Source organism: Colias croceus, chromosome 27 (assembly GCF_905220415.1).
Source record: "Colias croceus chromosome 27, ilColCroc2.1".
Classification (NCBI taxonomy): Eukaryota; Metazoa; Arthropoda; class Insecta; order Lepidoptera; family Pieridae; genus Colias; species Colias croceus.
Window position 1 is genome coordinate 5,971,798 of NC_059563.1, and position 14,416 is coordinate 5,986,213.

The 14,416-nt window shown below is 32.7% G+C and overlaps 1 protein-coding gene across 1 annotated transcript in view; it reads right to left on the bottom strand.

Moving 5' to 3' along the window:
* LOC123703751 (ribosomal protein S6 kinase alpha-5-like) overlaps nucleotides 1-14,416 on the bottom strand; it is a 103,938-nt gene that overhangs the window by 32,509 nt on the left and 57,013 nt on the right. The window contains exons 5-6 of the mRNA XM_045651866.1: nucleotides 12,081-12,196; nucleotides 11,389-11,577 (exon numbers count right to left, since the gene is read on the bottom strand). Of these exons, the coding sequence (XP_045507822.1) occupies nucleotides 11,389-11,577; nucleotides 12,081-12,196 (305 nt within the window). The remainder of the gene's footprint in view (nucleotides 1-11,388; nucleotides 11,578-12,080; nucleotides 12,197-14,416) is intronic.

Sequence of the window (14,416 nt, forward strand, 5' to 3'; positions counted from 1 at the left end):
CGCCATCTTGGATTTTAGTTTTGACCTCATATTGATTAATAGGTACCCCAAAAACCATGAAAATGACACCCATGACAAAGAGATGTAAAATTTTCGTCGGCGCCATCTTGAATTTTAATTTTGACCTCATATTGGTTAATAGGTACCCCAAAAACCATGAAAATGACACCCATGACAAAAAGATGTAAAATTTTTCTCGGCGCCATCTTGAATTTTAATTTTGACCTCATATCGGTTAATAGGTACCCCAAAAACCATGAAAATGAGACCCATGACAAAGAGATGTAAAATTTTCGTCGGCGCCATCTTGGATTTTAGTTTTGACCTCATATTGATTAATAGGTACCCCAAAAACCATGAAAATGACACCCATGACAAAGAGATGTAAAATTTTCGTCGGCGCCATCTTGAATTTTAATTTTGACCTCATATTGGTTAATAGGTACCCCAAAAACCATGAAAATGACACCCATGACAAAAAGATGTAAAATTTTTCTCGGCGCCATCTTGAATTTTAATTTTGACCTCATATCGGTTAATAGGTACCCCAAAAACCATGAAAATGAGACCCATGACAAAGAGATGTAAAATTTTCGTCGGCGCCATCTTGGATTTTAGTTTTGACCTCATATTGATTAATAGGTACCCCAAAAACCATGAAAATGACACCCATGACAAAGAGATGTAAAATTTTCGTCGGCGCCATCTTGAATTTTAATTTTAACCTCATATTGGTTAATAGGTACCCCAAAAACCATGAAAATGACACCCATGACAAAAAGATGTAAAATTTTTCTCGGCGCCATCTTGGATTTTAGTTTTGACCTCATATTGGGTAATAGCTACCGCAAAAACCATGAAAATGACACCCATGACAAAAAGTAGTATACTTAAAACTTAAAATGTTGTTTGTCTAATCCTAATACCTCACTAAAAATTTAAAAAGTAAAATGTGATTTATTGCATAAATTAATAAATTTATAATAATTTAAATTTAATTTTTATAAAATATTTTCGATTATTAAAAAAAATATATTTATAAAGCATTTGAATGTTTTAAAAACTAAATATCATAATTATATAATAATATATTATAATAACATTGACCAGTTATTATATTATTGATGATTTCTAAAATCTCACTATAAATAATTAATAGTAGTAGCGTCTATTCCTCGCTCATTGTTTGATATTCGTAGATTCGAATAAACATGGGTCACGTGATTGTCATGTGACGCTCACGGCGACAAACGACACAAGCTTCACCCTCGAGACCTAGCGGCCGACTGAATCTCCCATACAAGCGCAAGAGATATAGTTGCGAATACGCCCAAAATTTTGAATAAAATGTTTATAAAATCTAGTTTAGGTACTTTCCAAAAAAAATTCTTACCATAATTTTCGTAATGAAATTGCCTATCCAATAGTGTAAATACCAAATCAAAAGAATCATTAGTTTAAGAGGAGATACACGGTATACATAATTATTTCTAATTTCTGGGATTTCTTTGGGAGGAGATTAATTAAACTTTAAGTCAAAAAAATTACAAAATACTTTTACTATTTTTGAGCCAAGAATATGTAGAAATTTAATGTATTTTTATTTAGTTGATATATCTTTTGGATAAGAAGGAGATAGCTCCAGAAAACAGTACAAAAAACGGCTAGAGCTGGGTTTTACTCTATTCCGCGCCTTAAGCATGGAAAAAATGTGAACTCGTTTCCATTATCGAAATTTGTTTATCGATACTTTCCGCACTGGTCGATAAATGCCAACGATGTAAGTTTTGAAGGACGTAAACGTAAAGTCAGATTGATATAATTTCTCGTAAATGATAAGGATTGTTATAATTCCAACGGAATATCATTGTAATAGGATAAAGCTACGTAAAAATTAATAAATGCCATTTTTAGACGCCTCCATTAAGTTTCTAATTTAATGGTGACGCCATTACAAGTTTGTCTCTTGAGAATAACTGTCAGTGTCATAGGGATCATCTTAGGCCGCGCCGGGTATAGGTAGGATAATTATTAGGCAGATTGGATGTTTTTCATACATATCACAAGAAACGTTAATAACCTTTGTTTTTATATCAATTATTATTATACCTATTTCGTAAAAGTTACCTAGCGCTTGTTATTTTATTTACTAACTAGCTTCCGCCCGCGACTTCGTCCGCGCGGATGTCTGTCTTCGCGTTGATGGTGGATGGTTTATTTCTCCATTTTGAGTAACTCACAATGACATCTTATAAATATCTATTGGACCCAAATACGGCTAGGACTATAATAATACGCAACGTGTGTTCGCGGTTCTACAGAACAACGTCTATGGATAAAACTGAAAAATTAATTTAATTTTTTTTTCTACGTATTTTTCCAGGATAAAAAGTATCCTATTTTACGCCCAGGATAATAAGGTATAATTATACAAAGTTTCATCGAAATCGAACCATTAGTTTTCACGTGATGCCTTCACATACAGACAGACAGACAGACAGACAGACAGACAGACAAAAATTTTTTTAATCACATATTTGGGTTTGGTATCGATCCAGTAACACCCCCTGCTATTTATTTTTTCAATATTTTCAATGTACAGAATTGACCCTTCTACAGATTTATTATATGTATAGATAATTTATAATTTACTAGACAGACTAGAGAACTTACAGCCTTACTTATAAAAACTGACTGATCTGTTGCTTAAACACCTCTCAGTTAAACAACTCTCAACTCCTTAAACAATGATTAAAATAATCTTACTTATAAACCTCTCTCAGCAGTCTCTCAACTAAGTAACGTCAATATATTTTTTTCTAGTAACATTATCGAAATTAAACCCGCTATTCACTAAAAACTTGACTAAAAATGTACTTTTTGACAAATATGAATGGTAGACTTTATTTTGTATGACATTTAACTGCGAATAAACTTTCAAAATATAATTATGTCATTTCTTTGTTATTTAATTTATTATTTAGCAATTGTTGTACAGCTGTGATTTATGTAAAATTATGTTTAATGTTTATCATATTTGTACAGTGAAAAATCAAATAACTGAAAATGAGCATCAATTATTATTAATCCTCCTTGCAAAAAAGCAGGGAAGAACTTATGAAGCAACAACAAGAGTTGCATGAAATTACAATCCAACAGGAAAGGGAGACTCATGAAAAAAGGCTCTAAATACTTACTTTGGAAGAGGAATATTATAAGAAAACAATAATAAATTTACAAATATATGAAAATATTTATTTAATTATAAAAATAAGTTTCAATATGGCTGTGTTGATGTTTTCCCTTGTTTTTCGCATTCATCTTATTATTCTTCTACATTATTAGGGACAGTTGGATTTGTTAATTGATTTTCAATGCCTGTAGGATCTAGAAAGAAACAAAAAAAAAGAATTAAAATATGGATAGGTAGCATTTATGTATTGGCATTATTAAATATACTTTGTTTGCATATGAAAGTATTTTGCGTAAATACCTACCTTGATTTAAAATAGACTCATTAATTATTGTTAAATTGTGCAAAACTGCACCAGCAATAATCGTGATCTTGATCACGTGGAGGAATCCTCACAACGTTTCATTGAGAATGCGGAATCTTTGCTTCCACACCCCGAAGCAACGCTCGACAGTTATAGTAATTATTCCTCGTTCGCATGTGACTCAGATCGTACAATATGCTTCCCAAAACTACGACCGGAATTCTTCTTCTTTCAGGTCCAGAGAATTCACGCTCTGAATATAAATTTTTTTTTTGACGCCTACGAATTCTAAAATCACGAAGCACCTGCACATCATTCGTAAAATCTTTACTCAAACTATCAATATCCATTTTACCAGAGTTATTTTACTGCGAAGTGAATAAAAACACCACAAAAACACAAATAATATACTCTTGGCAACTACAAAACGTCAAATGTTTGACAATATATCCGCCATGATGTCTCTCAAATAGATTTAAAACAGGGTCGGACGTTTCTTAAATTTTGACATTATTTAACTGTTACTTAAACACCTCTCAACACTGAATTGGGTTTATAAGTGAAAAAAACGTTGATCAACAGCTAAGAGGGGCTCTTAAATTTGAGAGACGTTTATAAGTAAAGCTGTTATATTTTAGGATAATACCTATATTATGTATTTATAAACATTTTCTTGTTTACGAATGTAAAGCTAAAACATTCAACTTTCCAAACACATCGTTGTCTCTTGCTTAATGCTTTTATGTGTGTAACATTCTTTACGTGTTAGTCATTTGTTTATTTTTATTTTAAAAGCTATGTACAAGTTGGAAAAGTTTCTTTTTTGATCAGATTAATAGTCATTAATATCTAATTTAAACACAGTGGGTTGTCTTTCCTAAATATTTAAGTGTTCCCTCAACGCATCGCTTGGCTACATATTATATCGTGGTTCCTGTATCACAATGCGGATTTGTCGAATGTGTGTTCCGTTGTAATTTAATAATTAAAAAAAAAAAACAGTGTAAATTATAAACAGTTAATATTGTTCATGATTGACATAATTAGCGGGCACGTACTTTGCAATTAGATTAATTAAATTTTGGTTTCTGCTTTACTTTTTAATTAACGTTACTGTAAACAATAATTAATATAAAAGCTATGTAAAGGTAATATAAATTATTCTTATGGTAAGCCTTTTTTTAACCGACTTCAAAAAAAAGGAGGAGGTTATCAATTCGGCCGGTATGTTTTTTTTATTTTTTTTTTTATGTATGTACACCGATTACTCCGAGGTTTCTGAACCGATTTACGTGATTCTTTTTTTGTTCGATGCGGGATGGTGTCGAATTGGTCCCATAAAAATTTTATTCGGATAGGCCCAGTAGTTTTTATTTTATAAGCATTTTTGTCTGTAGGTATTTGTAAATTTTGCAAGTGCAAGTTTGAAGTCGGTTGTTTTTAACGCAGTTATCACTTGTACTTATATTCAATAGCATAGTATACACAATAAGTATCAGGCTATTTTATTCCCACTCCAAGGACCATGTCCTATTTAGGACTCAGGTGATAATCCACTGCGCTAAGCGCTAGTTAGTCGAAACTTTCTCAATCTACACCAACAAGTATAAAAAAGGTAAATAGCATTTATTTTCTATTTATTTCTTCTACAAAAGCTAACCACATTTTGACGTTTTCCCTCTCTAGTCTATTTTTTTTACTACAAAAAATCGTGCACTTCCCAACTTTTCAAACGAGGACAATACAATAAGTGAATTTGAACAATACACGAACAAAATATTGTAATTTACAATTTGTAATCGTAACAAATTAGACCGCTCGGCAAGTGGGTCACGGCCGAGCGAGACGGCGCGAGTTTCTGTTTGAGAGAGAGCGGGACGGCTATATCGATAAGAGTTTTTAACTTTTTAGTAATGAGCCGTGGTTTGGACGGTATTTTTTCTTTTGTATTTTTCACTTGTTTGTTTATTTAGTTAAAGACCCGTTAAACTAAATATTATGTTACACGCGCTATGCTAAGGCGCTATGGGTTGAACTGGGATAAACATATTTTGTTAAATTTATTTTAATACGCTTTTTATTTCTAAACTGAACTTGATATAAAAAATTTAAAGTTAAAACATGTTTTTGGGATTATCAAACTAATCAACCCGAACATCAAAACATACAAACTTTCTCATTTACAATATAAGTACCGAGATTGTACTTAATTTTATGAAAATCTTTATCAAGAAGGGAATTTTTATTACATTGCATTGTTTTACCTATTGTATTTGACCTATTTGATTTATACTAGTTGATAACAAGTCAATTTCTACAAAGAGTCTACTTACGCATTTCATTTGGTCCGCGCGGTTTCACCTATAGCCTTTCTCGATAAATGAGCTATCTAACACTGAAAGAATTTTTCAAATCGGACCAGTAGTTCCCGAGATTAGCGCGTTCAAACAAACAAACAAACTCTTCAGCTTTATAATATTAGTATAGATTAAAAGAAATAGAAAAAATAAGAACTCATATTATTATGAATGTTAAAAATAAAATGTTCCTCTACATTGATTTCGTAGTTTTTGTGATGTTTTTTTTAAGAGAGAAAAGAATGAAAATAATTATTGTACATCAATCCCTATTAAAAATCCTGCTAATCCCATTACTATACTATAGGTACTAGAACAATTAAAACTTCATACTACAAATTCTCATCTTTTACTGCAATATACTTTTATTATAAAAAAATTGGTGCAAACAAGGAAAAATATCATGGAAACGCTTGCACGTTTCTCAAGCCACTTACAACATAATAGACAAACGAACAACTTAATTCAAATTTTCCAAATACATAAACGCAACACTGATTGCCCTATTCATTCGAATAATGTTCATTTTAAACCTATTCAATATTAGACAGAAAAAAATCAAGCGGCAACATCGCATTGCTATTTTGAAATCAATTACAAAATTTCACTGGCGCGGCGCGGCAACGTCGCGCCGATCAGCTGTTTAATGTCAGCCATGTTTGATAAGATGATCTATTGGATTCCTTGCAACTGTGTATTGCAGTAGGTACTATGTACTATAGTACAAGGAATGAACTAGACTGTTTATTTAACGACTAGCTGTTCCCCGCGGTTTCACCCGCATTGCTCCGCTCCTGTTGGTCTTAGCGTAATGAAACATAGAATATAAACCTTCCTCGATAAATAGGCTATCTAACACCGAAAGAATTTTTCAAATCAGACCAACAGTTTCTGAGATTAGCGCGTTCAAACAAACAAAAAAACAAACTCCTCAGCCTTATAATTCACACCGCATTTGACACTATTATCCCTAACCCTCCATCTTTCCCTCACACATGAAATTGCTATACCAAATGCGCTAACATCACCGTGATATAATTCGACTTTCAGATAAAAAAACCCAAGTGTAGCGAGGCATTACAGAAGCAAATACTTTCACCAGTGTTCCAACGATTGCACCAACAGCTGAGTGTACGGGAAAGTATTAATATATCGGCGTAGTTGTTTTGATGTGAGCGGATTTAAAGCGTGATTTATTTCATGTTGAAAACGCGAAAATTAGATTTATACTTCAAATGTGACAATGTAAATTAATTATTGCGATTAATCTCTAGTAAGTTTCACTCGATTTATTATTTTTACCACAACAGAGGTGGCAGAAAACTTTAATACGGGCAATTTCTTCCTATCCTATTTATTGCCAAAACATGTAGTTGTATCACATAAGTAGACTATCTGAAAATATGTTAGCCAAGAGCTTATATATTTTAACTAGCTGTGCCTCGCAGTTTTACCCGCGTGGCTCCGCTCCTGTTGGTCTTAGCGTGATGAAATACATATAGCCTATAGCCTTCCTCGATGAATGGGCTATCTAACACCGAAAGAAGAAATTGGACCTGTAGTTTCTGCGATTAGCGCGTTCAAACAAACAAACAACTCTTTAGCTTTATAAAATTAGTATAGATTAAGAAAGCGGTAAGACTATCACAGATAAACTGCACAAATACATGATTTTTTCAACCCTCATCTTCATCCAGTTAATTTTATCCAAACCACATAATACTCAATAGTAGCTAACGCTATACAAACCGAAAAATCCTATTAAAATAGGACAATACGTTCCAAACAGATAAAACATTCTAAATGCGCGCTTCCAACTATTTCCAGACACACAAACAAAAAAACCTTTTACGAAACACAAGTGACATTTACAAGACAACAGTTCTCAAGATAAATGTGTATTTTGTGAAATAGGTAGTACAGTTGATTCTATTCTTGTAGAAGTTATTCTACAATGTTTATATTTTTTAAGAAAAAACACATTCGGTTGCAACACTGTATTTTTAACCGACTTCAAAAAAAAGGAGGAGGTTATCAATTCGGCCGGTATATTTTTTTTTTTTTTTTTATGTATGTACACCGATTACTCCGAGGTTTCTGAACCGATTTACGTGATTCTTTTTTTGTTCGATGCGGGATGGTGTCGAATTGGTCCCATAAAAATTTTATTCGGATAGGCCCAGTAGTTTTTATTTTATGAGCATTTTTGTCTGTAGGTATTTGTAAATTTTGCAAGTGCAAGTTTGAAGTCGGTTGTTTTTAACGCAGTTATCACTTGTCCAGTTTGATTTATGAGAACATTTTACAATTTGAAATTTATTATAACGAATTTGAAACTGAATTTATTACTATCTCGTTTATTTGAATAGCGTGCGAAATAAGAAAAGAGAAATTGAAATTTGTAAGATATCTAGATAATCTACAGAGTATATTTTATCATCCACGTAAACAAATAATATACAACTGATATCTACCTACTTTGTTGCAAAACAATAAAATTCATATACCTATATCATAAACAGAAAAAAAAAATATTTCTTTCGTTTTCTCTATTAGATAATATGTATGTACTACAGTATCTATACTAATATTATAAAGCTGAAGAGTTTGTTTGAACGCGCCTATCTCAGGAACTGGTCCGATTTGAATAATTCTTTCGGTGTTATATAGCCCATTTATCGAGGAAGGCTATATGCTATATATCATCACGCTAAGACCAACAGGAGCAGAGCAATACCGGTGAAACCACGGGGCAAAGCTAGTATGACATATATCTCATTATTATGTTTAAACTGTGCACCAATTACCTATGCAATTATCTTCCTTCCATTTCAAATATCACTAATCAAATAAACCATCAAATTAAACTTATTTTAATTCCCTTCCCACAACCCTTCTCCTTAAAGAAAGCGTGCAAAAAGACCAACATATTCATATTTCCTTAAGCATTTAAAACAAATTCAAAATGCCACACAATAGTATCAATTTACCTAACCTACAATTTTCACATACAACCTAGGTATTACGATAAGCGTCTATACCATATAATATACATATTATAAATCATGCACCATGAAGGTTTTATTGATTGTAAACTATATAATATTATAATATACCTTTGTTGTCAACTGGCTTCCTTTATCGCTAAGTAAATATGCCATTTTCTTAAGTGAAAAGTGTAATAATGTACTACTACTTTGTTAATAGATTACTCCATTCATTGATTTAGGCTTTCCCAAAGATTATTGTAGATATGTTGCAGCTAATTAACCAATTCGGTTAATCATCTGTTCAATAAAAAATTAAGTAACAAGACCATGCCATTTTAGATATGAACTATCTCCTTTTGATTTAACTACAACTATAACCTACACGTTTCGCAAAACGTAACGGGTTTTTAACGCGCTTTATTCATTATATTATTTATCCCAAAGTTTCGTACACTTTCCATGATCCCTGTGAAGCCATCACTATCATCAGTCCATATACGTTCCCACTGCAAGGACCTCATATGCGAGTTTTGGTCATAATCCACCACGCTGGCCAAGTGCGGTTCGACAGATATGGAAAAAGTAATCCCACCAAAAACATAAATGTAAAATTTGGAGCCGAGTTCAATCGTTGACTTAATTTGCCAAAAAAAGAAATGAGATCTAAATGTGTGCCAAGTTCTGCAGACAGTCCAGAAATTTATTTACAAAGATGTATTAAGTTCTTAGGTTGACTGAAAACTCAATTGTTTTATTTTCCCTTAGAGAACAATGTTTATTCCAAAATATAACTTTTTAAATTTGAATAATATAATTATTTTCACAAAGCAAACAACTAATGACCTATTGAACCCCATAATTTGATGAGGCTAGTTTTACATACTGTTTATATTTTGTGAGGTTCTAAATAAAACAATTGAGTTTTCAGTCAACCTAAGAACTTAATACATCTTTGTAAATAAATTTCTGGACTGTCTGCAGAACTTGGCACACATTTAGATCTCATTTCTTTTTTTGGCAAATTAAGTCAACGATTGAACTCGGCTCCAAATTTTACATTTATGTTTTTGGTGGGATATCATTACTTTTTGTACAGAAAATTACTCTGCAAATTTGATTTACTTTATGAATATAATACTTTTTATATACGATTTTTTTATTTTTTCTTGCGGTTTCTCTGTATGGTTTGTTTAGTATTATTTTATATATTTTCTTATATTTTATGAATATCAGCGCACATTGCCCCGTCATTATCTGCAATTTTTTAAACTCGTTTTCTGTTTAAAAGATTACTTACATGATTTTCTAAACATCCAGCGTGAATTTGTACACACACTATTACCAAGATGCAAAGATCGTTGTAGAAGAATCGTCGCCTTACTCCATGACGTTACGGTATTGCCATGACGCGATCTTAAAATTTTACTCTAAACGTGCCTAAAGATGTTTCACTCATATTAATATTACGCAAATTAAATCATTTCGACCTTCGACGAAGCCTTCTTCCATTACACCATTTATGGTAATTATTTTTGCATGCTTGTATTGGCTGAACATGTTTGTGCTTTATTAATATAATTGTATCACCATTCACCATTGAATACCATGTTTAAAGTAAAATTAAGATTTTATTTATTTATTTACACTGAAATTAAAACTAAACTAAACAGTAAACACTCATAAATAAAGAATAAATAAATGTGAATATGTAAAATTATATATTATTTTTAAATGTATGAGCAATATTTTTATTACAATTTTATTTTATTTTACGTTTAATAACAGTTTTGAATAAAGAAATCATGCAATCGAAGTAATCCGCCCTAGCGATACTAGCGCGAGTGAGTGTGATGTCAGAGGCGCTTCGAATCTACAGATGTTTAGTCGTAAAATATGGAAACTTCAATAATCTATATCTCAGTCATTTATTGATGGATTTCAAAATTTTTTTCGGCCACTGATTAGTTTTGATCTATTTTTTAAGACTAGTAAGGTGAATATACTATTTTCTATTTTTTTAAACTTTTCCATTTTTCCATACAAACAAAATTAATGTCATTGAAAAAAAAATTAAATACAGATAAATTCAGTATTTTCTGATTTTTTCCTTTGTACACTCATTATTACCTAGCTGATTACAAAATTTGAACTTTCTAGGTCATCTGGAAGTGGGTTAGGTTTTGTATATGTCTATAAGTCAGTCAGTCTTAAAAATTGCGATTTTTGGATATTAATATCTACGCAACTGTTTAATCTGTATTTATGAAATTTAAGGTTCTTGTTTATCTTGAGGTCCTCTTGATATGTACCAAATTTGGTTTATTTAACTTAAATAGTTTTCGAGTTATAAGGGGGTGAAAAGTGGCTCGAAATGGTTCGTGTAAATATACACACGTCAGCTGCTCGCCAGTTCTCTTCGCTTGAACTCGGCTTGACACGCTGCCGCGTGTCTAGATAACAATGCTTCCACTGCCCTCCAATCCATCCCTAATAATTACAACTAAAAAGTAAAAACAATTTATAAATAATTCAAAAGTCACTCACAATATCATGCCCCTGACTGCCACAGCGCACCACCTCCGGCGCCATATACTCTATCGTGCCGCAGAAGCTGTACGCTCTGCTCTCCCCCCCGCAGAACTCCTTCGAGAGACCAAAGTCTGTAAGCACGATGTGGCCTTCCGCGTCCAGGAGGATATTCTCGAGTTTTATATCGCGGTATATTATGCCGAGCTGTAATGGAATAAACGGTTGAAAACTTCGAAAGTTCTACTAGGTGAAGGAATTTTGAAAGAGTATGGTAGTTAGGGAGTTTTTTTATGGGTAAAGAAGGCGAAGGAGTTGTAAAAAGATCTTTTTTCGCAGAAATAGCTTTCAGCATGTTGAAATGTCATGCGGTGGACAAAAACTTCTGTTGACGGAAATTTAAGCATACTGAAGGAAGTTAATAGCTATAAGGACTTAGAGCTAGCGCGCAAGAGCAACTTTTGTCTCCGCAACTATTTTGTCTCTCCCATCAACTCTATAGGAAGTTGCGTCGCTACGTGCGCGCAATTTCTAACTAGCCCATAGAGGTGATGGGAGAGACAAAATAGTTGCGGAGACAAAAGTTGCTCTTGCGCGCTAGCTCTTATTCCATAGAAGTAGACTTCAGCGTTATGGTATACTATAGAGTATAGAACAAAAAATGACCAGAACTAGGTGTAGTATAATAAGAATGCAGGCCCAGATCTAACCTTATGTAACTGCTCCAAGGCAAGTATAATTTCAGCTATGTATATCCTAACTTCGTCCTCGTTGAAGTGTTCCCTCTGATACAGATGCGTGAACAGCTCCCCGCCGGCGACGTAATCTGTAACAAATCGTGTTTATTCATATAAATAACTAGTCTAAACTAGACTATTTATGATTCAAGAACTGAGATGATATATTATGTAGTTAGATATAAGTTACATATTATGTAATATTGACATGATTTTAAAAGAGCAACTATGGAGTTTCTTGCCGATTCTTCTCCATAGATACTGCTTTCCGAATCGGTGGTAAATGTTAAAAATACCTACTTATGTAATGACGATTCGAAATTGCTATTAAATAGTAGTCTAATTGAATAAATGAATGTTTGAGTTTGAGTTTGAGATGAAATCAAAGAAAATAACTGCTGCGTTTTTTATCGATTTTTATTTTTGACGTAGTAATATTATTGAAAAATATAGGATTAACCCATGATAAACTTGATACAGTTCTGAATGTGTCACTCCATGTTCATACAGCGACTGTTTTACAGCCAATTTCTATCTACTCTAAATCAGACCAACCAAAAAAGACAATCATCAGAGTGACTAATACAAAAACTTTCACAGCCATGCCTGCCATTTCCAACCAACATTCCACAGTAACAGCAAGCAAAGCAATGCACTATCTAACTAAATATAGCCTAAGATCGAGATAATCTAGCTCTCTTGCAGTCAAACAGTTTGACCTACATCCAGGCTAAATAAAAGTAAAATTAAACGAACACTGCTTGCTCGCGGACTTTCTAAAGTTTTTGACTTCTCGAGATGTTAAAACGACGGGTATAAAAGGAATTTTATGATAACACTATTGTTGCAATATAAAGGGCACTTTAATGTTCTGTTTAGCTATCTGCCAGTTATAAAGACAATGTATCAGATAGGCTACTAGATAGCGGTGATACCGGCCCCAAATTTAATCATTGAACTCTAGCCGAGTCTATCAGTCTAGCTGATATGGATTACAGTAGATTGTAGCAATAACAATGAGACATTCTGACTAGATGTTAATCTTAAATGATAACTAACTAATAAGTTTATAAAACAATGTACAGATAGATTCTTATTAGCCGCCTCCCGGAATTATAAACAAAGCAGTGATAAGATTAAAAACTGACTCATAAAAAAAGAGCGTAAGTGTCACACGTGTCAGAAGGGAAACTCCTTTGGCTAGAATCAAAGATAGCAAAATCATCGCCTTATTCGATGACGTGGCGGTGTTACCATGACGCGACCTTGAAATTTTACTCTCAACGCACCTAAAGAAGTTCACTTCAAAATCTTCAACACGTTAAAACCCAAAAACACGCTAGCGTATCGAACTGCGTCCCTGACCTAGGCTGCCCAATGCCGATACATTATTCATCATATACCAAAACACCATGTTACTTTCCATGACGATATTCTTATAACCAATGTCTGGGAATTTCAGTTTAACATTCAAATCTATTTTGGGATTTATGAAAAGTCGAATAAATACATGTGGCATTTATGACTATTGTTATGACGAATTTTGTCATAGGCTAGTTTTTAAGTAGTTTCTTACTTAAGTTTATTGTAATGATAAATTACATAATCTGTCGTTTGAAAATATTTAACGGATTTAAAACACGATTTAAATTCGCAGTGGAGGGACTAGAACACATTTACAGAAAATAACTTTTCCAACAACTTAAGAGAATATGAAATTTTTATATCGTCCTCTAAAAGGACCTCGGTTGTTTACTGACCAACATCCATATACATTTTGCCCTATAGACAATTTTGTCATACATTTTTTCCAAACATTGAGGGTAGACGACAACCCCGAAAAAATTGAACCCTATAACGACAGCACTAGAGTCTATATTCGAATGGCGAATATATAAGTACTTTATTAAGTAAGGTTTTATAATAAAACTCGAGTAACATGCCCAATCAAGGTCTGAGAGGCTAAAACAATAACAGTTCAATATATCCGCTCCCCGTTGACATTACACAAGCTATCAAACTACTTGGTCGGGTGCAAGTGAAGAGCGATTTTCTATTCGTTCTAGGTTTTAATTTATAGGATCTTTATACGCCTTAGTTTCGTCACGAATGATTTAATGTTGATAACTTAGAAGTATTCTCCGACAATATCACAAGACAGAATCGTATATTACCTATAAGTTAGAGGTTCATATACTATACCTAAATAAAATATAATTATATTTGGTTCTTATCTATTATAAATAAACTGATGCCCATTTAATTATTTTATAATAGGTTTTTAATGAATATCCAAAGTCAAAACTTAG